Consider the following 26,529-nt stretch of genomic DNA (forward strand, 5'->3'; position numbering starts at 1 on the left):
AATTACAGAAAAGTCACTGGAGGGTAATCAAGGGCAACGCCAAGCACCCAGGGCCAGGTGCCAGGGAAAGTTCTTCTTCCCCTTCCTGCCTCCTCCCCTTTCCTGCCCGGGTGGCGGCTCAGGGAGAAAGCCCCAGGGGATGGGGAGATGGCATGGCCAGCTGTGCTTAGATACACCCCCGCCCCAGGTCACAGAGGTCGGGCAGCTGCACCTTCCCCCTTCCCCCCCCCCCCACGCCTCCTCCACCTCGGGCAGCCCTTTGGTGGCCAGTCAGGCTGGTGTCGCCGGGAGTGAGGCGCACGTGGCGAGACGCCCCCTGCCTCCTGGCTACAGAGCAGAGGGGGCCGTGCAGGGAGCTGACCGGCGGCTCGGCCGGGGTGGGGTGGGGGTTCTCACTTCCCCTCCCCAACGGCCGCGGGTGCAGGTGCCGCAGGCCGTGCCCTGCAGGCGGGGCGGGTCCTGTGGACACGCCCCCGCGGCCGGTCCTCGCAGCCCGTCGGGAGGAAGCGCCAGAGCCGCGGCTGGTGCTGCGCGGAGCCCGGCGCCGCTGCTGCCCCGCGCCCCGGGACGCCGCCGGGCCCGGCCCCGCGCACGCAGCGAGCGGAGCAGCTAAGCTGCGCCCCGCGCCATGGCAGCTTCAGGTGCGTAGGCGGGCCCGGGCCCCTCTCCCGAGCCTCCCCGAGGGCGCGTCCCCTCGCCTGCCGCAGCTGGCCGGCTCCCGGCTCTGCGTCTTCCGCGCGGGATCTGTGTGCTTGCTGCGCTTTCCCTCTTTCCCGCTTCCCCGGCGCAAACCTCCCTCCCCAGCTTTCCCAAGTCCCCCTTCCCAGCCTGTCGCGCGATTCTCTTCTGCCCCCGGCTGCACCTCCCCTGTCCCCTATCTTCTAAGTCTCCTTTCCTCTCTCCGACTGGCTCTGCTTGCCTTTGAGGGTCGTTTCTCCTGTTCTTCCAACTCTGAACCGGGGTCCCGTGGAAACAAGGCCAAGAGCCGACTTGTCCCCCTCCTGGGAAATGCTACTCTTAGGGCCCCATTGGACCAATAGGGGGCGCTCAGGCAGTCCCAGGTGGGAGCTGGGTGATCGCCGGCGGCACTTGGGCCACCTTCCTAAGTCCCCTTCCTCTACCCATCCTAGGCTTTGTTTTTCATCTAGAATTTCGATTGAAATCTAGGAACACCATTCCGTTAGCTTTAGTTTTCTTATGGCTTTTGCAGAACTTTGGGGAGTGGGGATAAGTGAAGGCCACTGGGTAATCTACCCATCGAAAGGTGCCAGGAGTCTTTTTTGATTAGTCTTGGGTTCTTCTTTGGTTCATGGTGTGTACACTTGCCAAAGTTACTGTCTGAGATCCAGGACAAACCACGTAATAATGATGATAATAGAAACAACTAAGGAGCACTTACTATGCGCTATAATAGTTGTTGTGCACCTACATGTGTTCTCAGTGGTGACCAGGACAGCCCAGTCAGTCTCTGCTCTTAGGGAGTTTACAGTCTTGTGCAAGAAAGCGATAAGTAAACAGGGAATTACTAGGTGAGAAGATCAGAGTTACTGTATTTGCAAGTGGGTTTACTTGTATTTCCTCACTCATTTTATGATGTTTTAGTAGAGATAACATGTATAAACAGGATGTAAAAGCCTCTTGAAAACTAAAATCTCGTCAGCCAGGAGAAGATACTGTTCTTGAAGGATGTGGACAGATGCTAGAATGAGGAGCCAGCTGTCCCCATATGCCCTGAGGTCTAGTTTCCTAATGGTGCTTTGGAAGCTGGGGTGGGGTGGGGGAGTGTTGGGGGGTGAGGGGTGGAGGGTGGAGAAGGTCAATGGTAAGAGTTCTATTAGATTTGGTAATACAGGCTCATTCTTTAAAGGTAATGGGAAAGTAGCTAGCTTTAGACTTGTGGCTCTCAAGTGTGGCTCTGGAGGTTAGAAGAAGCTGTATTGTGGTAACAGTAGGGTCATAGTCCACACGTTCCCTTTGAAAGCTGAAGCAGAGTTATGTAGAGGAAATTCATTCATTCAACAAATATTTATTGCATGCCTACTGTTTCTAGGCACTGTTCTAGGTGTCAGGTGTATATTCAGCAATCAAAACAGAGACATAAGCCACTTACCCATGGAGCTTATAGGATATGGGGGAAGGCAGGCAATATGCTTGAGAAAGAAATTCATGATAAGATAAACGCATTGGGAAAACAGTAGAAGGGGTAGAGGGGGGTGGGTTTATAATTTATTTTTTTGTTTTATTTTTTAAAGATTTTATTTATTTTTATGGGAGAGAGAGAGAATGAGAGAGAGAGAGAGAGAGCAAGCACAAGTGGAGGGGAGGGGCAGAGGGAGAAGCAGACTCCCCGTTGAGGGGAGGGGCAGAGGGAGAAGCAGACTCCCCGTTGAGCAGAGACATGACCTGAGCCAAAGGCAGACACTTAACTGACTGAGCCACCCAGGCGCCCTGGGTTTATAATTTTAAAGGAGGTGACAAGATTAGACCTCGTGGAGAAAGGGACATTGAGCGAAGATCTGCAAGGTCATGTGGGGGAGCAGTGCTCCAGTCAGAGGAACAGTAAATGGGTGTATATAGTGTATTTAAGGAACAGGGAGCAGGTGGTAGAGTAGGTGGGTGATTGGGGGGGAGGTGGGAGATGAAGTCGGTGAAGCTCCCACCTCTTTCCATGGCTGAGAACAGGCTCTGGACTGTTAAGTGCAAGAAACAGCGAACTGGGAGAGCCTTTGGGCAGAGGAGACCCAGAAAACCACCCTCGTCTAGTGTCCTGGGTGCGTAACTCCAGTAGGGCATGGCGGATGAGGCTAGAAGAATGTGCTCTCATTCAGATGGGACTCTAGCACAGTGGCCAAACCTGGGGCTATTTATGGGCTCTATAGTGGCTTCTGCAAACATCTGTAATGGTTAGGGCTGTCAGACCCTCGCTGTCAGCATGTGCTGTGGTGAGACACCACTTCAGGTCCTGCAAGTGGGAGTTGGGCCTCTGAGGTCCTTGGGGCTCTCTGAGGTCTGGAGGTGCAAGGACCCACAGTGGCAGTGAGAGTACCTCTTGACAAGATAAGATAGGATGTGGAGTCACCTAGGCCATTCTTCCATGTGACCTTCTGTTTCTCGCCTTCCCCCTCCCTCTTCCCCCCTTCCCCCTTCTCCTCCTTTTTCTTATTTTAAACAGTTTTGTTCAAATATAATCCACATGCCATACAATTTGCCTATTTAAAGTATACAATTAAAGAAAAAACAAAAAACAAACAGAAAGTATACAACTCAGTGGTTTTGGTATCTTCACAGATAGGTGCAAACATCACCATGGTCTATTTCAGAACATTTTCTTCACCTCAAAAAGAAACTCATTTTGAGAAATGAGTGAAGGGGTATACATTTATGAAATAGAAATTTTTTAAAAAAGAGGAAGAAACTGTGTGCTTTGGCTATCACCCTCTTATTCCCTCCTCCTGCCCAGCCCTAAATTTTTATATCTGTGTCTGTAGATTTCCCTTCTCAGGACTTCCATATGAATGGGATCATATAGTGTGTGGTCTTCTGTGTTTTCTTTCACATAACATAGTGTTTTCAAGGTTCACTCGAGTTGTAGCGTATGTCAGCACTTCATTCCTTTTTAAGGCTGAATTGTGTGGTTTTTAAAAATTTCCTCCTGGTGAAGAGTAAGCTTTCAGATTTTTTTTTTTTTGAAAGACATCTTTGCTTATTGAAATCAAGGAGAATCTTGGCTCCCTGTTTTTGAAAGAGGGTGGGAAGCAAGATAAAATGAAAGGGAATCAGCCTACCCTGGAATATTCTCTAGGTTCCTGACGGCATCTCTCGCATTTACACATGAGAGAGAGGAGACGAAGAAGCCTTAAGTGACTTCCCCAAGCGATGGAATCTGGCTGGTTGAAGACCAGAACGCTTTCCTCCATGTGTTAGCCCTCGGATCTTGGAAGAAAGCTTGCGTACCTTTTCTTGCCCTTTTTCTCCAAGGTTTCTCTTATCTCCAAATTTTTCTACCATCCCTAGACTTAGAGGAAAATAGGGTTTGAAGGTACATTTAATTTTTTTGTAATCTTAACTCCCATCTGATTCTTGAGGACCCTCCATACTCCTGTCAAGTCTCTACGCTTGAAATCTTCGGAGTCTGGAAGCCCCTCATGTGAGCATTACTAGACCCCTCCCTAAACTGGGCACCTTCCCTAGTGCATCCACTTCAGTAGGGTGCTCAGAACAGATGAATGGGGAGCTGGAGTCGCCTACAGATTAAAGAAATGGTCTGGGCTGGGTAGTTTGAAAGGCTGCTCGGCATTTCCTGTTCTTTTCTCAGGTGGATTCTGATTCTTTCTAAGGAAGCTCTATTTCAGTCACTGTCTTTCTTTCTTTCTTTCTTTCTTTCTTTCTTTCTTTCTTTCTTTCTTTCTTTTTTTTTAAGATTTTATTTATTTATTTGACAGAGATAGAGACAGCCAGCGAGAGAGGGAACACAAGCAGGGGGAGTGGGAGAGGAAGAAGCAGGCTCATAGCGGAGGAGCCTGATGTGGGGCTTGATCCCATAACACCGGGATCACGCCCTGAGCCGAAGGCAGGAGCCTAACCGCTGTGCCACCCAGGCGCCCCCAGTCACTGTCTTTCTTAACCACGACTGTCACTCCTTGTTGCCACTCCCCCCTCCACCCCACGCTGTTACCCACTGCTTTCTCTTACTGCCCAACCTGTTCTTTAAGCTCTACAAGGACAAAGGCCCATCCTCATTTCTGTTTAGGATTTATTGACGCCTGTTGGTTCATGGATTTCATTTTTCTTTTCTTTTTTTTAAGGTTTTATTTATTTATTTATTTGAGAGTACAAGACAGAGCATGAGCGGGGGGAAGGGGCAGAGGGAGAGGGAGAAGCAGACTCCCCGCTGAGCAGGGAGCCAGGGGCTCAATCTCAGGACCCTGGGATCATTACCTGAGAGGAAGGCAGATGCTTAATGGACTGAGCCACCCAGGTGCCCGCATGGATTTCATTTTTCCTTTTTTTTTTTTAATTTTAAAAATTTAAATTCAGTTAATTAACATATAATGTATTACTGGTTTCAGAGGTACAGGTCTGTGATTCATCAGTCTTATATAACAGCCACTGCTCATTACATCACATGTCCTCCTTAATGTCCAACACCCAGGTACCCCATCCCTCCAGCAACCCTCAGTTTGTTTCCTGTAATTAAGAGTCTCATAATGGTTTGTCTCCCTCTCTGGTTTCATCTTGTTTTATTTTTTCCTCTCTTCCCCTATGATCCTCTGTTTTGTTTCTTAAATTCCGCATATCAGTGAGATCATAGATTTCATTTTTCTTAATAAACAAACAAACTGGGAGACTTGATTTGGCACATGTGAGGAAATGATCTATGGTTACAGGCAGGGATTTATCCTTGGCAAAAAGGGGTGTCCCCATTCAAGAGAGAGTTGCTGACAAAGTGTTTGGTCCTGTGTTGTTATTCAGCATATCATGGAGGAACTTTAACTTCCACTTTGGAACTTTTTTTAGAATTTCCCCAGCTTTCAGTTTCCCCAGCAGAGCAAAATTCAAGAAGGTGATAGATTTCATTGTCCTCCTTTACCCCGAGGCAAAATTTGCTTAGACTTCATATACTGGTCTCGAATCCCACCACAAGTAGGTGACCAAGTAGGTTTTGATATTCATAAGTCTGAGACACTAACCACTTCGTTTCCAAGTACTTGTGCTCAAAGGAGTTTGGGGGCCATATCAGATTTAACACCAGGACTCCAGGAATGAGGGGCGCCTGGGTGGCTCATTCGTTAAGGTCTGCCTTCAGCTCAGGGCGTGATCCCAGAGTCCTGGGATCGAGCCCCGCATCAGGCTCCTCCTCTGGGAGCCTACTTCTTCCTCTCCCACTCCCCCTGCTTGTGTTCCCTCTCGCTGGCTGTCTCTCTCTGTCAAATAAATCAATAAAATCTTAAAAAAAAAAAAAACCAACAAAAAAACTCCAGGAATGAGACGTTTTCAGTGTTTTCCGTATAGAAGAGGCTAACCCCTAAAGTGGTTTTTAATTTAAATTGTATTTTAAAGTTTTTATTTTAGAAGTTTTAGTTTTATTGAAAAACTGAAGATACATAGAGGTCTCATTATTCCACACCCGGTTTCCCTCATTATTAATATTTGCACTCTCCTTGATGACTAGGGTTCTTTAACGCGCAGCAGATACCATGTTGTGCTGTTAATAGAGAAACGGGTCATGTTGAGGCAGGATCCAGGGTGAAATCAATACCCACTCCCTCAGTGACCCCAGGACTTGTCACTCGAAATTGTTGGTTTGCTTTAGGTCGCTGTCTCCTCATAAACGTGGCATACATCACTCCTGGCCACGTGTCAGGGCATTCTAGAGTTGCTGCTTTCCTGCTAAGTCAGTCATTGTTCCAAGATCTGAGTTGCCTTCTTAAGAGGACTTATTATGCTCTCAGAAATACTCTTCTTTCTTCCTTATTTTTTCACGATCTATTGAAAACATCACCAATGGCTTCATCACTAATGTGTGGGACCACAGCCAGCCTTCCCCGAGATCTGTTCTCCTTTTACCCCATTTGTAAAAATTGTTGACATGATATTTGCTAGTGTATTTGTCAGTATAGTTGGGGGTGTTAGTGGCTACTGCTTTTTACATTTGCACTTTTAACTGAATTCTGAGCACAGATTGCTAACGTTTGATTATTATTATAATGCTTCTATTATAATGCAGTGTCAAGTGTTGTACATTGCCTACCTGGTGGGCCCTGCTCACGCACACTCATATGCATTACACTTTACGTTTAGAAGAACGTTCACCTCTGACGATAAACGAACCATGTAGAAAAGAGGGGCGGAAGGAAGGTAAATGTATTCTGATGCCTTAACTCTACTGCTTTCAGTATGCGCTCCATAGTTGTGTGGCTTGGCCAATCTGACTCCTTTCATAGTCCTGAAATTGTTTCTCCATTGAAGTACAAAGAACTGTGTTACACAGGGAAAAAAAAGATCAGCAAAGATTTTATGGAAGGCTGCAATACTGCCTTCTGTACATTAAAATTTTGCCTTTAGTCTGCTTAAACTTTGGGACCAGTGTAAACAGACCTAAAATGGACTGTTTTATTTACAGTTGAGGAACGAGACGGTGCTTAGAACTGAGTTTTCTGCAGAGGCACGAAGGTCCACAGGGTGTCAGAATTGCTGACCGCCTTCCCCACCTCCTCCCTCCTCCCTTCCCCCCCATTGCCTTCTAAATCTAACTTCTTTGAAAATTTGCACACCTCCCTTCAGAAGTACTCCCTGGCGGATCAGTGCGCCCCTACTGAGCGCCGGTTGGGTTTTATACCGGTACTGGATTAGGGCTGCAGCAAAGCAGAGACTCCAAAAAGACTCCAAAACGAAACTCCAAACTTTTTCTTTATTTGCTGTTTTTAAAAATTTGGTAATATTATCCCTGGGGAAATCAGAACTGTGTTGGGTTTACCTATTATAGGTCATTGTTTTTACTTTGAATGTGGTGGAAGATGGATGGGAAGGTGGAGTCCTCCCATGATGTTTTCAGAGTTTACAGCCTCAGGTTTTGACCCCAGTCCTGCCTCTGACCTTTTTGCCAGGAACCACTCAGTGAAATGTGGTCTAGGGGTGGTGTTTAATTGTGACAATCCACAGCTTTTCATGATTCCCAAGCTCCCCCAGACTTGAGTAGTTTCCTTCTCTGAGTGGGAGGAAGGACCCCTATTGTATTGTGCTGACGCTTGGAGACTCCTCCGTGCTCACCCCTCCAAGTCACGGAGAACAGTTTGCTGAGTTAGTGGGGGATGAGGCCTCCTCTAACAGTAGTAACAGGTGTGCTAAGAGCCAAGCTTCTTTGAACTTTGATAATTGGAAGATATGCTTTATTTCTTGTTAGATTCTTGACCGAATCCCTGATGGGAGGCAGCAGGTGGACTGGTGAGAGGACTGGACAGGGGACCAAGGGACAGCCTGAGGTTCAGTCCTGGCTTAGTGACTAGTTTGCTGAGTGTGACTTTAAGCGAGTCCCTTCATCTTCCCAGATGAAATGTTTCTTTTATCTGTAAATGAGGAGTTTGGGCCAAGTGATCCCCCAAAGCTCTTTTTAACTCACTGCTTCTTGGAGGGCCCGGTTCTGGGGCCAAACTGTATGAGTTCAAGTTCTGACTCTGTCATCATGGGTAAATTACGCCACCCGCCACACCACCGTTTTCTCACCTTTAAAATGGGGCTACTAGTATTCTCTACCTTATGAGGTTGCTGCAATGATTAAATGAGTTTACTAGGCAATGTGCTTGGAAGAGCATCTGGAACATAGTAAGCTCTATATAAAGTGCTTGCTCTTGCTGTTGTCATCATCGCGTCGTTGTCATCGCCATCTTCATCATCTTATACGGTATCAGCTGTGGTTGGAGGAGCGTGCCAGCAGAAGTGACAGCTCGTGTAAAGTTCTGAAATGGCATGGTATCTTGGGGCAGAGACAGGGAGACTGGTATGGCTGGAACACAGCCTGGAAGTAGGGGAAGAGGTTTGACGGCTCTGCTAGGGGCCAGACTGTGAAAGATGGTGGGTGCCAGGACCCCTATCTGGATGGTTTATCGTGCAAGTCATGTGAGCCCTAGAAAGGGCAGGTGTGTTAACATGCTTCTGTGCCTCGTTCTGGCTCAGGGGCGGTTGGAAGATGTGACATCCTCATCGTCTACAGCCCGGATGCCGAGGAATGGTGCCAGTACCTCCAGGACCTCTTTCTGTCCAGCCGGCAGGTGCGGAGCCAGAAGACGCTGACTTATAGGCTGAGCCCTGATGCCTCCTTCTCGGCCAAGGACCTGAACTTCTTCCTCAGCGCGCGCTGCGTGGTTGTGCTGCTGTCTGCCGAGCTGGTGCAGTGCTTCTGCCAGCCGGCCCTGCTGCCCCTGCTGCAGCGAGCCTTCCACCCTCCCCACCGCGTGGTGCGGCTGCTCTGCGGGGTGCAGGACGGCGAGGAGTTCCTGGACTACTTTCCAGATTGGGCGCACTGGCAGGAGCTCACCTGTGACGACGAGCCCGAGACCTACGTGGCAGCGGTGAGGAAGGCCATTTCTGAAGGTAAGGGTGTCTTCTCAAGGAAACATAAGCAAGCCCTAAAAAAAAAAAAAGAAAAAAAGAAAAAAAGAAGACTCATCCAGGCCGCAGGCCTTTCAGGTGAGACAGCTTTCCTGCCTGTAAGCCGCTTCCATTTTATCATCATGGACCTTAAGATTTTTATGGAAAATGTGTCACTTTGGACAACATGTTTATAGAGAAGTACCCTTCTCTATTTCCCACTAGCCGAGATTCTGTCTTTTGCTCTGTTTCTCTTTTTAAAGTGGGAAAATTCTGGTCCCCTCTGCCAGGGCGAATGACTTCAGTGGCCCCAGGAAGTGTGACATACACTCTGATGAACAGTAACGGAAGATGCGTTCTGGGATGGAGGCATGTCACAGCTCTTCTTCCTCTTTTGCTTTCTATTTTTGCCTCACTGTGGGCTATGAGTGGGCTATGTGTTTATCACTGTTCTCTTGCCATTTGAGACCTTATATACCTGATGCCTGCAAAGAAGCCTGGACAATTACGGGTTGATTTCACTGTGCTCAATTATCCCTGCTGTGACTGGGCTTTAATCTGGCTCAACCACCTGGTCTCATCTGCTGAGTTGAGTCAAGAATTCACTAATTTTCAGTGACCTTAAAAATCTGATATAGCCTCTTAGATACTTTTATCCAGCGATAGCCTGCTCTAAACCAATAAATATGACCAGATCTTTTAACATAATGGGATCCTGGCGAATTTGTCATATAGATGACTAGTGTTAATATAAAAGGTGTCTCACCTGGATAAGAAATTCTTCTAGGGTTTGCTTTTCTTTACTTCAGAAGAACACACTGATAGAAAAAGCACATAATCCAATCTTGGATGATTGCTCTTCATTGCTTCGAGGGAGTTTTGATCTGCCTACACTTAAAAAGAACTGAAACACAAGTAGTTATTTCTGTGGATGGGCTTATGTCACTGCTGTGGTTCATTATGATCTCGTGGGCAGGCCACTGTGACCCACCAGCCCGTCATTCAGGGCTCCATGGATATATTGTCACTGTACTGGCACCCCACGCTGCATGATCTAACAGATTGTTCTTTAAAATATTCCAGTGGTGTTGATAGAAAAAAATACATGATAGAAAGTATTCTTTTAATTTTGTTTCAATGCGTCCAATGTTTAGATGCCTGGATGAATCGACTGCCTATAATCATTTACTTTTTACTAAGGACCCTGGCTCCGTGCACTATGAGCCTTTAGCTTCAAGTGGTTCTGAAAGAATGAAGTGTTTCACAGTGGTGTTTCTGTTCTGAGAACAAATCACCTGTCATCAGAAAGAGGTTATTTTAATGAGAGATTAAAATAAGCTTCTTAGTGGAAACTGCAGTTTGGAATCAATGGATAGGTAGGGACAAATGGAGTTTTAGGAAAGAGAAGGAAGAAGGATGGCTTATGGCTCCAATATAACTTTTTTATCTGGTGTCGGACTTGTGGACTTTGGGATTTGAGGGGTCTTTGTGTGCCAGGATGGCTTAGGTTTACTTTTCAGGTACCCATAGCCAGTGCCCTTGGTTGGCCCAGTAATGTGGTACTATATCTCCGGTTTTTATGCTGGGCAAACATCCTTAACAAACTCCAGACTCAGAGTCTGGCAGTAGGCCAAACAGAGCATTGACCAGGGATAGGGACACTCCATGGCGCTAACTGGGTGCCCACTACTGGGCAAGTCACTTACCCTCTTTGGGTTTCCGTTTCCTTCTCTGTAAGAGGTCAGATTAAGACTTGATCTGAGACACTTTCCAGGGTTGATAACCTATGGTTCCCAAGGCCAGAGAGCCTAAAACACTTCCAAAGCATCACCTTCCTATCATCATTTCATTCCTGCTTTGACTCCCAGGACGCTTAGGGTTAAAACAACGTTTAAGAACAGTACTATTCCAAACTAGGTTTCTGATATGATTATGCCCTTATTTTCTCTATAACGTGATAATTTATTTTAATAGTCCTCTTGTACACATGAGGTTTTCCTAAGGTGCCTCAAAATAAAAGCAAAAAATAAAATTTTCATACACCCCACTACTATAAGGTGCCCTACTCTCATAGAAATAAATACATAAATACATGACACTTGTATTTTTGACATTCTGTGTTAAGAAAGAAAATCCCAGTGGGAAATGTAATGGAGAATTGATAATGAGGTTGAATTAATGGTAGGGACAATAATTATGGGGTTTCTGATTGTAGGGTTGTTGAAAGTTATAGGGAGACAAATTTCAGGAAACCCTTCTAACAGAGCGTGCAAAGATGGAATGGATTGCCTTTGGAGGTGATGAGTTCCACAACCCTGGGAGTATATGAGTGGAAACTGTTGATGTGGCCTAAAAGGATTCAGCTTTGGAGCCGTGGGTGGACCATGTGACCTTCAGAGCCTCTTGACCATAAAATTCCATTACATTAAATTCCTCTTTTTCACCGGAACACATTTCCTCTTCTTTTTTTTTTTTTTTTAAAGATTTTATTTATTTATTTATGGGGGCGGGGTGCAGAGGGAGAAGGAGAGAGAGAATCCCAAGTAGACACTGCGCTGGGTGCAGAGCTGGACATGGTGCTTGATCCCACGACCCTGAGATCACAACCTGAGCTGAAATCAAGAGTTAAACACTTAATGGGCTGAGCCACTCAGGCGCCCCGGGAACACATTTTTATTGTGACTCTAGTCTTTCTCCTTCAACAGGTCTCCCTGGGGCTCTAACTTTCCTCTGAAGAAATATTGGTCATGTTCCTACTATGACCTCAGCAGAAAATAGCAGGAAAAAAAGACCTCAAGTTATAATCTATGTAATCCTTTAAAGGATAAAGCTCCCAGCATATTTGTATATATATATATATTTTCTTAACATTGAGGTACCCTTTGAAAAAACATGATTACTTGGTAAGACATTCACTGAGACCATTTGAAATTTAGGTTAAATTTTAGACCATTTAAAACTTAAAATCTTAAAGATCAAAAGCTTTAGAGAGCAGAGCTGGTAATAAGTTTCCAGAATAATTCCAGAAACTTAGAGTAAATGGGGTTATAGGTAGTCAGTTACACTTCTTTTGCTGGTATGTTATTTAAGCAAGTGATTCTCAAACTTCCCTGTGTTCAGGAGGACCTGGGGATCTTGTCAGTATGCACATTCTGACTCCGTAGGTCTGGGTGGGGCCCAAGAGTCAGCATTTCTTTTTTTTTTTTTCTTAAGTTTTGATTTATTTATTCGAGAGAGAGTGAGTGTGTGTGTGAGAGAGAGAGATCACAAGCAGGGAGAGGGGCAGAGGGATAAGCAGATTCCCTGCTGAGAAAGGAGCCCGATGCAGGACTTGATTCCAGGACCCTGGGATCATGACCTGAGCTGAAGGCAGATGCTTAACCAACTGAGCCACCTAGGTGCCCAAGATTCCACATTTCTGACAAGTTCCCAGGTGATGTTGGTGCTGCTGGTCAGGGGTCCACTGGGCATGTGAGCAAGGGTCTAAGCCACCCTTCCTTTACCAGGTCAGGGGTCATGTCCCTCTGTAGTGCATGGACCATTTTCTCCAGTCTCCACTTTTCTGGAAGTAGAGGCGCAATCGCATCAGGGTGACTCCTAGATACCTGTCAGTTTAGGTATAAAACTAGGCCAGTGTTTGGTGCTTAGGCTAACAGACTTCAGGGCTGAGTTCCTGAGTTCTCTTCCTCTGCCCCTACTCACAGATTCTATGTGTGAGCTCTGGCAACTTTTATCTCAGTTTTCCAGATAGAAGTGGTCCTGACATTAGAGTAGAGTTACACTTCCATCACAATCCTTACTGCTGCTTCATTTGATAGGCCTGCTGGTCATAATTACTATTCCACTAAAAAGTGTTTTGGAGGTTTTATTTTATTTCCCACCCCCTCTCCAAATTTGTCAGCTACCTTGAAATTGAGCAGATGTTTTAATTAGAGTCTTTAGTGTGTTGGAGCAGGCAGTTTGCTTCCCAAGATCTTCATCTGTAAAATGATGGGGTTGGACCAACATGATTTGGAAGGTTTCTTCCAGCCCCCAGCACTGTAATATATCATTATAAGTTTTCCAAGAAGATGGCAAATTACTCAGAACACTTGAATTGATTCTGTTTAGTTCCAGAAGTCTGCAGTGATATATACCCAGTGCGTAGAACACGGTACTATTGTTCTGGATTTTTTTTTTAATTTGTCGGGTGATTATTTTAAAATAAGGAAGTGAGAAAAACCCAGGTACAGCATAGAAATTATTTCCTCTTTTTACTGGAGCTGTATTCTTTGTTGCAAATCTCCCTGGAATACAAAAATAGATTGTTAGTCTGTGTGGGAAAGGACTTGTTAGGTGATGCTGAGTTTTATTTCCAAAGTTCTCATTGTGTGTGTGTGTGTGTGTGTGTGTGTAGGGAGAAGGGAAGCACTGAACCTAATTTTCCTGATACTGTTCGGTATTACACTGGAGATCTCACCTGCTTCTTTATCCGCATTGTTTTTCCTTTGCCTCCCCCATCCCTCCTCATGCTCCTTGTACTTCCGAAGTTCTGATGGTGCCCAAAATTACAGTGTATTTTGCCTTTTGTTCCCACGGGGAACATTTAGAGGGATATGCCCACATCTGGCCTTCCTTTGTTGATATGAATGTTCTAATCTGAATATTATACTGGAGTTTAGAAGAAAGACAGATATTTAAAAATGCTTTCACCTCATCAAATGGATTCCAAAATCTTTTCCTATATTTAAAAAGGAACATTTTTTTTTCTGAGATAAAGTAACATAGGTTCGTCATAATGTTTAAAAAAATAAGAAGATACCGTAGATTATTGCCAGTTTCCCCTTTTTATAAATAATGTTGCAACATATCTTCCTGCAGCTTTGTGCCTGAATCTTTGTGAATCTATGGATTTCCCCAGTCTTATCTCTGTAGAGCTCCTGGAGATAGGGTGACATCACTGCTCTGTGCATCTTCCTACTGACTCCCCATAACCTCTATCCATCCGTGGCCCCTCTTACTACAGTTTGTTGTTGTTGTAATGTAATTTTTTTCCCCGTATGCCTGATTAAATCAATTATTTACATGTACAGTTTTTCTTGCAGATACTCATGTGGAGAACTGCCCGCACAGAAAGAGCTAGTAATAACATGAATGCTTTTTTGACAGTCGTTAAGAATAATGCAGCGGACACTTTATGTGCATTTGCTCCCTCGCGACCCTGAGTAGGTCGATGGTTTTATTGCCAGTCCTCAGATGAGAAAACCAAGGCTCAGAGAGTGTAAATGACTTGCACAAAGACGGAAGCAGCTCTCTTTGGAACTGAGGGCCTTCAGGCTCTAGAATGCTCTCCACGCGTTGCCTTGCTTTCCCCTAAGTCTCCTCTCGCTGCCCTTGTATTCCACGTGGAGACAAGAGGAATGAGGAAAGCTTGTGGAAGAAACAGGATCAGGGAGGAGGGAGCTTCCCTGAGTTCTCTAGACCACTTTGTTTCAGGGCAGGTGTGTGGGCTGCCGTCCCAGACCTACTGAACCAGAATCTCGGGGGGGTTAGTCCCAGGAAGGTGAATTTCCATAAGCCTTGCTTTTGCTTCTGCTGCAAGCTGTGTTCTGGGGACTCTGTTCCTTGCCTGGTGCCCTGTCCCTCGGCTTTCTGCTTAGAGGAGCAGGCAGCAGCTCAGGCCCTGTGGGCTGTGATGAGGCGGGTCACGGGGCAGAGGTCCCAGAGGCTTGCAGCTTGGCCACGGCGTGACTCGCTTCCACGTCACAGGGAGCAGCCCTCAGAGAAGGGGGGAGGGTCAGACCCTTGTAGCAAAGGGGAAGTCACTGCGCCCTCCTTGCTCCTTTGTGCGGTGGCCAGACTGATGGTAAGTCGTTCACTTCTGGGGCTTCTATGTTTGCCTGCAGAGGCTGTGGGGAGAATCTGAACTTTGGCCTCTTGAAATGGACTATTTTTGATCTGCTGCTGTCCTGCCTCAAGGCCGTGGGTGTTTGGATCTGTTCTTTCTCTGCTGTGGGTTAGCCACGCTGTACTTGGCTCCTGAAGGCTCCTTAAATGCCCCCTGCTGAGGGAGGCTTTCTTCAGCACACTTTTATCCCCTTTCTGCAATAGTCTTTGATTTGGAGAAGAAGGTGCCCAGCTGGGATTGCTGAAATCCATCCTGCTGTTCACCAAAAAGCCACAGCCTGTCCCAGGGTCCTTGGATTTCCTTGCTAGGTACCCTGACAGCCCTGTAGAATAAGGTAAGTTCACCCTCCTGGCTGAGCCTGCAACAGTTAACAAGGGTGAATAGATTTTTGGGACTGTGGAACTTTCCCCCGAGGCCTCTGAGGCCCCCAGGATTAAGAATTTTCCCACAGAGCTGTGAGCCCCAGGTGGCGCAGTACAATTGGCCGCTCCTACTTGGTCAGCCACCCAGAGAAGGCTGTCTCCTCCCAGTTCATTAGCTTTTCTGTGGCCCCTAGAGGGAGGTATCTGCAAGTCCCTTTGTCAGCTGTGGTTGGTCGGTGAGATGCAGTGAAGAGGGAGTGATGAATGTTCAAGTTTCCATTCCTGGGAGAATCTCCTTTGCACCTGTCCTTGTCTCGACTTTCTGTCATGCACTGGGATGGAAATACTAGATACAGGAATTTCACTGGTTAGTTTCTTGCCCTGTTCTTTCGGTATTTTTTTTACATCTTGCTTCTCCTAGGACTGTTGGTAGTAGAGAATACTAGAACTCAGGAGGAACCCGACATATGTTTTACCCATTTCTGTAGACATTATTTCGTTTGGCCCATGAAGTTTTCCTGTAAGGAAGACCTTATTTTTATGCCCATTTTAAAGATGAGGAAAACAAGGCCTAGGCGGGTTCAGTGACTTGTCCAAGGTCACACAACTGCTTGTCCATCCATAAAAGGATCAGGGGAAGGGCCTCCAGCCATGCAGTCCAAGGCCTACTCATGGCCTATCTACAAACCACAACCAGCTCTTCATCTGGTACATGTTCACTGGGCATCTACTATTTCCAATGCCCTGTGCTGGGATAGAGCAGGGGAAGGGCAGACATAGTCACTGCTGTAATGCCTATGTTCTAGAGCAGTGCTGTCCAAAAAATGTATAATGTGAATCACATGCGGAATTTAAAGTTTTCTTGTAGCTGCAGGAAAAAAAAAAAAAAAAGGAAACAAGTGAGTTAATTTTAATAATATGGTTTACTTAAGCCAATATATCTAAAATATTGTCATTGCAACATATAATCAATATAAATATTATCAATGAGATATTTTACATCTTTTTTTTTTCGTACCGGGTCTTTGAAGTCTGGTGCGTAGTTTACACTTAGAGAACACATTGCAAATGTTCAGGAGCCACCTGTGGTCAGTGGCTACCATATTGGATGGTGTAGATCAAGAAGGGTGCTCACTTTTTGGAGAATGGGGGCCCTGTTAGTTAATATTTAATATGTTGAATGTCATATGTGTTAACAATATGCCTATCCTGGTGTCTCCATTCATTCATATATTTGGTCAGTCAGTCATTCAGAAAGTATTGAATGAGCATCTGTCTGCCAGGTGCTGGCCTGTCTATAATACCTCTTTATCTTTTTGCTTCCTTTCCTCCCTTTCTATATTTTGTTAGCTGTTCAGCTGTATTCCCAGGCTCCAGAAGTTCAGTGTCCAGTTAAGACAAGATTAGCTTTGATTAATAAGAGGATTTCTGTCCTTGAAATGACCCGTTTATCATCTGGACCAGTGAGACTGAGCTCTGGGCTACCTAAGTGGAGACAATCAAACCATGGTGCTTATAGATACATAAAAGTTATGTTTGTACCAAATATGCATAGAGAGCTTTTTTTCCTGGAAGGATACACAAGAGATTTTTGATAGTAGTTGCTTTTGGGTGGATGGAAGACTTTGTCTTAGACATTTTGGTGTTTCCCTTTTTCTACCACATTCATGTTTTACTTTCACTTAGGAATTTTAAAAGAGAAAAATAATGGAGTCATGGAGATTTCAAGGATCTAGAGGAAGAAGTTGGGCTTGTACTTAGCTAATGCAAGTAGGTTGAATTCAGATTAAATTCCTTTATATAAACTCCTAGGCCCTTTTCTCAGCCTCATGGGACTGATCTTCTGGGTAAGGGGGAGCGATAGGGTATTGGTCTGTTTATTGCTGTGATGTCTGCACCTTCACTCACTCCATATAAGCTAATGCCTGTTACTTATCATTGAGTCATATTTTTACTCTTGTCAAATCAAATTTGGGTTGATGTCTTCTTTGGGTGCTACAATCTTTATGATAAGAAGTAAGAGAATATGGGTGTATATTTCACAGACTCTAACACTAACTGCTTTTGCCACCTTGCAAGTCACTTGGGCATATCCGTTCTTGTCCTTTTTAAAAAGCTGGGAGGAATACAAGTTGACATCTGAGACTCTTACGGCCAGTGAAATTCCATGTGGTTCTACTGTGTGTGGTTTAACATGGCTTACATTGCATTGCTGGGTCCTAATCTGACAGTTTTCAAAATTTCATCAAGGTATAGTGTTTTATTTCAGCTAACAAGTTCTCCTTCACAATAGAATTTTAAACAGAACCTTAAATGACATCATAATAGCTTTCTGTTTATGGACATTAACCCAAGTTAAGTCCTGGGAGAATATAACATGATGCCATTATCTGGGTAGGAATGAAAGAACCCACATATTTAACATTTTACACGCACTGTTTATTATGGTCTGCGTGTAGGTTTATGAATATGGGTCTATAGGAAGATAGTGGGGCAGGGGAAATGGGGGAAATATGCGTGACAAAATAGGTCTGTTAATTTCCCTATTATTACAGGATGTTTTGACAGCTTTTCAATTTAGTTTCCACTGCCATTCACATGACTGAGAGTGTGTCTGAGATGGCCAAGGAAATAGGATGATTTGTGCTTTATATGACTGTTCATCTGCCTGTTGGAGAAATTACTGAAACCACAGTAGGCTTGTCATATGGACTTTCGAGAGAAAGAATTCCTAATTTAGCCATTTTGGTATAATTTAGGCAAAGAGTGGTTGATTGGTTTTCTAAGACACCGAGACATGAGCAAAATCAATAATTGATAAAGTTGCCTTTTCTGTGGGGAAAAAACACTTGGAGGCTATTTTATTTTCACTGTGTTTGTGTTTTTTAATAAAATACTGGTCTCCGCTGCTGATGTTTTTTTCATGACAAATAGAATACAAATTCCCCATCACTCACGAGGTGCCCGGTACATGGTGATTGGATGCATGTCCCCCTGTGTGGGAGCATTCATGGATTGTTGTCCATTTTCCTTACTCTTAGTCCTGTTTTTAATGCTTCCATTGGAGAGAAAGGTATCCCTCTCAGGAGTATCCTTCTTAGGGGCCTGTGCTGCTGGTGGTATTTGGATCATCAACCATTTCCATGGAGCAGGTTTGTCTTGTGTCCTGTAGTCAGCATGTATCTAAACAGAAACTTTAAGCTGATTTAAAGCAAGACAGGATTGATAGAGTACATCTTTTTTACCGTGTCCATACTTAAAAATGTACCAGGTATGACGTCCCAACCCACAGAACAATCAGTATGCTGTTGTAGAAACTAACAATCGGAATTGTTTGCTCCATGGGGGGTATGGGTGGGTCTGTTTGTAGCAGAGATTAAATTGGGTGTGTCCTCTTTAAAGGAGATCATTAAAGTGAAGAGGTCTGTAGAGTTCAAAAGAGACCTCTAGAATTGGCTTAGTCATTTTGGAAATTCCTTGGTACTTTTTCTTCTGGGTTTATGCCTTCTGCATATGTGTATCTTCCCTATCACTCTTACAAGGCTAGACTCATACCAGGTTCTTATTTAGAAGAATGCTGGTTGAGCATACATATTTTGTCTGCCAAGTTGCCAGTTTCACAAACAGCCTCCTGGCTCTCTCTCGAACATCTGATAACACAGGAAATAGAGGGGAGGCTGATGATGAAATGAAAGTGCTCTAATTTTAAAATTGGACTAAATAAGTTTCCTTTTACATGCACAGTTAATGTTTGAGGCCATAGTTGTAGTTAAGACTTGCAGAAAGACAGACACCCGTCAAAGCTAGCAGATAGATGTTAGCTGCTGACCCATTTTTTTGAGCGTGTAAAATGTGGGGAAACATTTCTGTTGTAGGTTACGGATTTAGCATTCCTGACAGAGTCAACCTGTTATTTCTTCTGAAACAGATGCCCCCTTTCATTTTCTAGAACTTTCTGAATATCCTTTCTCAAAGGCATGGTGTGTAGCCAGAGGTCTCTGGCTGTAATTGTACACTCATTGTTTGGCCCTCCTAATGGGCCCTCCTAAATGTTTATTTTTATTTTCTATTCACTTGGGAATCAGAGTCCCAGAGGTTGTAGAAAGCCTTCATTCAACATTGTTTCACCCCAGTTCCTTCCATGGTCTAGGGTGTTCATGTGGTTATAACTTGTCCATACTCTGGAAACTACCTAGTCTCTGATGGAAGAACAGGGACAGGGAGCTACTGAGATCACCGGATGGAATATTAACATGAGAAAAGGAAACTTTGGGATTATCCGGCCCAAGCCCTTTACTTTAAAATGCACAAAGTAGGACCCAGAGGAATTAGAAGACTTACTAATGTTACACAGTTAATAGCAGAGTTGAGACTTTATGTTTATATTCAACAAATATTTATGGAGCTATGGAGTGCCTGTCATGGGCCTGGCACTCTGCAAGGTCCTGAGAAGACCTGACGAAAAAGTCAACTGAATACCTGCCCTTGCAAAGTTTATGTGCCTGAAGGAGAGGGCCATTAAACCACCATTTGTCCCATTAATTACTTAATGCCAGGTATGTCCAGTGTTATGAAGCAGAAGTCTGCTCCTTACGAGTAATAAGGGGACCTGAGATATCGTAAGGGCCTCTTTGATAGTTCCTCAAAGCATCCATTAAGGAAAGAGTGAGTTTCCGGAGCATCCACCTTGGAAAAGAAAAGAAAAGAAAAAAGAAAAGAAAAGAAAAGAAAAGAAAAGAAAAGGTGTGTCTTCCAGGGACGGCAGAAGTTATGCATATGTGGGGCGCTGGGGTGGCTCAGTTGGTTAAGCTTTTTGATTTCGGCTTAGGTCATGATCTCAGGGTCGTGAGACTAAGCATGTAAAATGTGGGGAAACATGGGGCTCTGTGCTGGGCGTGGGGCTTGCTTACGATTCTCTTTCCCTCTCCCTCTGCTCCTACCCACCCCCCTCTCTCTCTGCCTATCTCTAAAAAAAAGTTATGCATATGGTTACCTAATGATAACACAGAGCCCAGTTAACCATGGCTTTCAGGCAGGGTAGTCATTTTTCTCAGAGTAATGGTTAGACTGTCTAAAATTTTAGAGTAGCTTTATTCAAAACACTCTGTTTTAAAATGAACATTTTGCTTCTTTTCTTAAATGTGAAGACAGCAGTGATGTTATGTGTATATATTAATATGTTCCCACAATTTGAAAGTTTCACCTCCTACTTCATCTAAATGTGTGTTGGTTAGACGGGTCGGCTAAAGAGAAGTTGGAAATTAAAAAGGATCAATATAAAATTCAGCACAGGGCCCAAGGAAATAATCGAAGAGTTGTATGAAACAGAGTGAAGGAGTAAATATTTTAAGAGTAGCATTTGTAGGAAGATCTAGTGGTTTTAGTTGGAGGCAAGCTAAACGTGGTCAACAGAGCAACGTCACCTTCAAAACCAGTAAATGGCCACATGAAGATTTTTGAACAAGAATATTGGTGTCGGAGGAGAGGCTCCTCTTCTATCCTGTATTAGTCAGCTGACCTGGAGAAGTGTTTACTCTTTTAATGGGAACATGTACAGATATTCATCCATCTATCCATCCATTTTGTTTACTGTCCCTTCAATAGAATGTAGGCCTTAGGAGAGTGGGGATTCCTTTCACTGCTGTATACCCAGGGTCTCCAGCAGTGCCTCTCACGTAGTAGGCCCTCAGGAAACTGTTGAATGACTGAATGGAGTGAATGACATAATTTCAAATTCTGTCCGAAGATGAACATTTAAAGGAAGTAAGTTTGTGGAGAAAAGAAGTTTCACTGGAACCATGGAAACTGTCTTCTGAGTTTTGAAGGTCACGTGGGAAGGCAGAGGGGTGAGGCTTTTCTGTTTCTGTGGTGGGTGGAGGCAAGGAGCCACAGCTGAGAGTTGCAGTGATGGCAATGACGTGAGTTTAGTTCATAATCCAAAGGCAGGTGATCCTGGGAAAAGGTCAAGTCAAGTGGTAAAGTGGATAATCTTAAGCAGAAGTCAAAATTTTGTAGTAAATACTAAAAAAAAAAAAATAAATAAAAAATATTGGTCTTTATTTTGAAAAGCAAGACTAAACATTAAGAAAGTAAGTTAATTTGATCATATAACACAGCTTTGATTATAATTTCAACTATATGCTAATTATTAAGCCACACAAAGACTGAATCAGCTGTTGCTGAGTTTTATGCAAGGGGGGTTGAATATAATTTTCTGACAGTTTTATGCTAGCACAAGATAACATTCCTTGGTTCACATTTGACTTTTTAAAAAAATACTGAAATATAATTGACTTTTACTGTTTTCAAAGCCTCCTCTCAATCATTATGTATTCTTGTAATTCACTTTTGATTACTGGGCAGCATTCCTGTGGGCTTTTTCCTGTGGGTTGGTACCCTTGCCAATAGACAGTGGCTTTACGTGTGATTCAGTTTTCCAACATTACGTTCATCAACCTCATAAATTTCTGCATCTTTTGCAAAATCTAGAATAACCCAATATAACAAATCACATTGCATTTATAATTTATTGTAGAAAAATCCTAAATCTGAATGAGAACAAGTAATAAAAATGTGACTTAATGGATGAGAATATACACCGTGATTAAGCAAGCAGAGATATTTAAGAGGAGGCCAATTTTGTAAATGATCATTTTGTTAGTAAATACTTTTATGTTATAAAAAATTGAATTTCCTGTGTTACCATAACTATGAAGACTTGAAATAGGAATACTCGGAAGATGATAAGACTGTCAGAGTTGGAAGCCCCTAATGTGGGTTCAGAGCCCCAAGCTTTGTTCCACCAAGCAGATAACTGAGGGAATGAATATTCTGGCACATTTGTAACCCATTCCATTTGGAAGACTAGTTGGGAAGCTTTGCTATTGATGATAGAATCTTGAGACACAACAATCTCGATTGGCGTGAACACTGGCCCCAAGCCAGCAAATGATAGTTAACAAGGCTAAGTGTTTGCAATTAGGTCCCAAACCTCATCCCTCCCCCCTACTCCCACCCCCACAACAAAACAAACTGATTTATTCAATTGTAGCGTGGCAGAGAGAAAGTCCTGGCTTCCTTGGTTTACATGAGAAAGAGCTGGGGGTTTGAGGTGGCCATGTGCTCTTTGTGAATCAGCAAGGTGTCACAGCTGCTTTAAGATGAAGTCTTGAGCTGCCCTTCTGAACAGTGGCCAGACTGGACTAAGTGAGAGCCCTCCAGATTCTACTTACCCATTTGGAGTCACTGTTGGCAGAAGGTGGGGGAGTGGAGAGTTAGGTGGTGGTGGGGGGTATATAGGGAGAACAGATAAGCCAGAGCTGTCTTCATTTAAGGCCAACTTAGAAAGGTGAGGGGATTACTCTGGACTTGTTTGCTTGTAAGGAGAGAACCGAAGTTGGACAAAAGAGGAATTAACAAAGAAGAAGGGCAGGAGTGTAGCTGGTCCTCAGAGATAACCTAGAACCAAGAACTTGAACTCCACATTACCTCTTCACCTCTTCTTCCTGTGTCTCTCTGCTATGGGTGTCATTTTCTCCTTTTTTTTTCTCTGAGAGAGAGAGAGAGAGAGCAGTTGCATGCAGAGGGGTGGGGGGGGGGTGAGTGGCAGAGGGAGAGAGAGAATATTAAGCAGGTTCCACCCCTAGTGTGGAGCCTGATGCAGGGCTTGATCTGACAACCCTGAGATCAGGACCTGAGCAGAAATCAAGAGTTGGATGCTTAAACGACTGAGCCATCCAGGTCCCTAGGGCATCATTTTCTGATGAGTCCTCTCCAAGGAGAATTCCACCCCCTAGGAGCTGTCCTACCTCACTCCTTCCAACCTCAACTCCGGAGAGGAACTGATACTTGTTCTCTCTGGTCCAGAATTTAAAAATCCCACAGTTGGGTCTAATTCGTTGAATTTGGGTCAGGTGCCTAATTCTAGGCCAATTAACTGTGCCCAGGGGATTGGAGGACAGTGAGTGGCCCATATTGATAGCCCGGGGTGTGGGTTTCTAAAGCCTTGGCAGCTTCCATTCAGACCATTTGGGGAGAGAGAACGGATCTAGAATTCTTCCAGAGGAGGCTTGCTGCTCTGTACTTGTGGAGCAGCGTGGAAGACACTGGCACCCTGAAGCAGCTGGAAACATGCCCGAGGACTAGGACTAAGCGGGGGATATGGAGTCCCAGAATTACAGGATCGGGGGTGACGGTGAGCTGGAGGCTCAGCGCTGTCAACTGACTTGCCGAGGGACACCCAGCCAGTGAGAGACAAAAGCCCAGGCCTCTAACCCTGAACTCAGAGTTCTATCCGCTGTACTTTATTGTCTCCTCAAAGACGAAAACGCCAAGCCATGATGACTGTCTTCAGAAGTCTGAAAGACGGTTATGTGGAAATAAGAAATGTCTGATGATGCTCCAAAGGCAGCTGGGGGTTCATGGACAGTACTGACTGACAGCGGAATCCTACTCGAGTTAAGGAAGAAGGACAATGCCTGGACTGGCGGAACGATGGAACAGGTTGCCCTGGGAGGTCGTGGCCAGAGGCTCTGTCCCTGGAAACCTTCAGGCTAAAGTTGGATAAATATCTGCCAAGGACGCTGAAGGAAGAATCCCTCAAGTCCCTTCCAAACCAGAGGCACCAGAAATGACACCCTAGGCCCTGGACTATGCTGCTTTTTCCTGTTTTCCTCCAGCGTCCACCAGTTGTAGAATGCTTACAGTGCTAAATGCTATGCTGTTTTCCCGTGATCATCTCAGCTAATCTCCATCTATGAGAGAGACACTATTATTATCTCATTCTGCACATGAGACACAGAGGCATTGCCATTTTCCCAGCGGCATATGGGAACTTCAGGTTTGCTCCCCAGCTTCTAGTCTTAACCAGTTCAGTGGCTTCTCAAAAGCGCGATGTTTCCAGTCCCATGTTCACAGTGTCTCTTTCAGGTGGTCTTGAAGTGTGATCCTCAGAATACCTGCGTCAGAACCATATGTTTTTGGTTTTGATGCAGAACCAAATATTTTGAACCTCATATTTTTATAAATATTCATATTCCGCATATATTTGAACCCCACATTGTATATATTCACGTACCTCAGCCCCCTCCCTGTTACCCAATGAACCAGAATATCTGTGTGGAATGGACTGGGAATATGTATGAACAATAATGAACCTGGTGGGTACTAAAGTTTGAGAACCACTGGTCTAGAGCTTTCGGGGGAAGACTGGAGGGGAAATCAGATGCTGAAAACGCTCATATTTATCTAAACAGCTGAGACTTTGCTTTGAAGGCCGTGGGGAGACGTTGAAGGGCTGAATGTTGCTGTCTGACATGATTGGAATTCAGTAAGTTCAGTCTGGTGGCTGTGGGCAGGGCCAGAGGCTAGAGGCTGGGCAGGAGGTGAATGGAGCTTTGGGCTGGAGGTGAGTGGAGCTTACAGGGGAGAGGGGAATGTGGGCCTGAGCTGAGCAGAGGCAGTGGGGATGGAGAGGAAGGGACACTCTGGAGGGGTGGAAAGCAGGCAGATCCAGAAGGGCTTGGTGCTTGATTGTGGGATAAAAGGAGAGGAAGTAGCTTAGTGTGTGAGTTCACTACACAGGAATGAAAGATGCCAGCATATAGACTTACGAAAGTAAGAAAGCACTTTCAGTAGGTGATTAGTTGAAAACTTTATGGAGGAGATGGCACTGAAATAGACAGTTGGATTTTAGGAGAAATTCGTGAGAATGGGAGGGAATTAGTCCCAAGATGAGGGAGCTCTATGCACAAGGCAGAGGGGTATGAAAGCACAGCATGTGTTTGAATTTGGGCTAAGAAGTGGTTGGGGAGGGACAGTGGGGAAAAGGATTATAAAGATCAACTGGAATCAGTGGGATAAGGGATTTCAACGTCAATATAAAGAGCCTTGGGGCGCCTGGGTGGCTCAGTCATTAAGCGTCTGCCTTTGGCTCAGGTCATGATTGCAGGACCCTGGTCCTGGGATCGGGCCCCGCATCGGGCTCCATGCTCGGCGGGAAGCCCGCTTCTCCCTCTCCCACTCCCCCTGCTTGTGTTCCTTCTCTCACTGTCTCTCTCTCTGTCAAATAAATAAATAAAATCATTAAAAAAAAAATATAAAGAGCCTTGCCCCTTTTGTCTCGGCTTTTTGCTCTTGGGGCAGCCGTATGACCAAAATGACATTTGGAGATCGTTTAGCCCAGCTAAAGGACTGACCCTAGTTGTTTGTTTGTTTTTAATTAAAGCACAATTGACACACAACGTAGCATTAGTTTCAGGTGTACAGCATAGTGATTGACAAGTCTGTAGTTATACGGTGGTCACCACAAGCATAGCTACCACCCGTCACCATACAGCACTATTACAGTCCCACTGATGCTGTTCCCTATGCTGCACCCTTCCTCTCCATGACTTATTCATTCCATAACTGGAAGGCACTCCCCTTCACCCATTTTGTCCACCCCCCCCACCCCCTTCCCTCTGGCAACCATCAGTTTGCTCTCTGTATTTATTATAAGTCTGTTTCTACTTTTTGTTTGCTTATCCTTCATTAAGGGCTGACCCTAGTTTCTGAAGCAGCCTTTTCCCCAGTGTCAGTTACATGTAGAGCTAAATGTAAATAGATTCTACTTAAAGGAGAAATGGAACCCTTATTACAACCTGATTTTCTGATGAAATATCAGTACATTTCCCGGGCGCCTGGGTGGCTCAGTTGTTGGGCGTCTGCCTTTCGCTCGGGGCGTGATCCCAGAGTCCTGGGATTGAGCCCCACATCAGGCTCCTCCGCTGGGAGCTTGCTTCTTCCTCTCCCACTCCCCCTGCTTGTGTTCCCTCTCTCACTGGCTGTCTCTCTAAAAAGAAAGAAAGAAAAAAAAAGAAATATCAGAGCATTTCCATAAGCTCATATGAGTATTGTATTGAGGTAGAATCAAGCGCTAATTTCCTCTGATATCTTATCCTTGTCCTCTGACTCTTATCACCAAACCCCCTTTACTGTAGGTAGTTACGTCTGCTAGAGATCTCGGGTGGTATGTTTATAAAAGGCTTCGTCTCTGGCGTGGGTGGGAATGATGGCTGGCTGGAATGAGCAAAGACCCAGAAGTGCAGTGTTGCCTATTGAGCAAACAATGGAAATGCTAAAGGGTGTTGGGGTGGGGGTGGGGGGTTGCTCTTAAATTTGCAATATCTCCTGGCACATAAACATACAGAGAGG

The 26,529-nt window shown here is 44.8% G+C and overlaps 1 protein-coding gene across 1 annotated transcript in view; it reads left to right on the plus strand.

The window, feature by feature from the left end:
• The first annotated feature begins 511 nt into the window (after positions 1-511).
• The window catches only part of PIK3AP1 (phosphoinositide-3-kinase adaptor protein 1), a 113,212-nt gene continuing 87,194 nt past the window's right edge, over positions 512-26,529 (plus strand). The window contains exons 1-2 of the mRNA XM_026493770.4: positions 512-641; positions 8,674-9,090. Coding sequence (XP_026349555.2) covers positions 629-641; positions 8,674-9,090 — 430 coding nt within the window. The 5' untranslated portion in view covers positions 512-628. The remainder of the gene's footprint in view (positions 642-8,673; positions 9,091-26,529) is intronic.

Source organism: Ursus arctos, unplaced genomic scaffold (assembly GCF_023065955.2).
Source record: "Ursus arctos isolate Adak ecotype North America unplaced genomic scaffold, UrsArc2.0 scaffold_7, whole genome shotgun sequence".
Lineage (NCBI taxonomy): Eukaryota > Metazoa > Chordata > Mammalia > Carnivora > Ursidae > Ursus > Ursus arctos.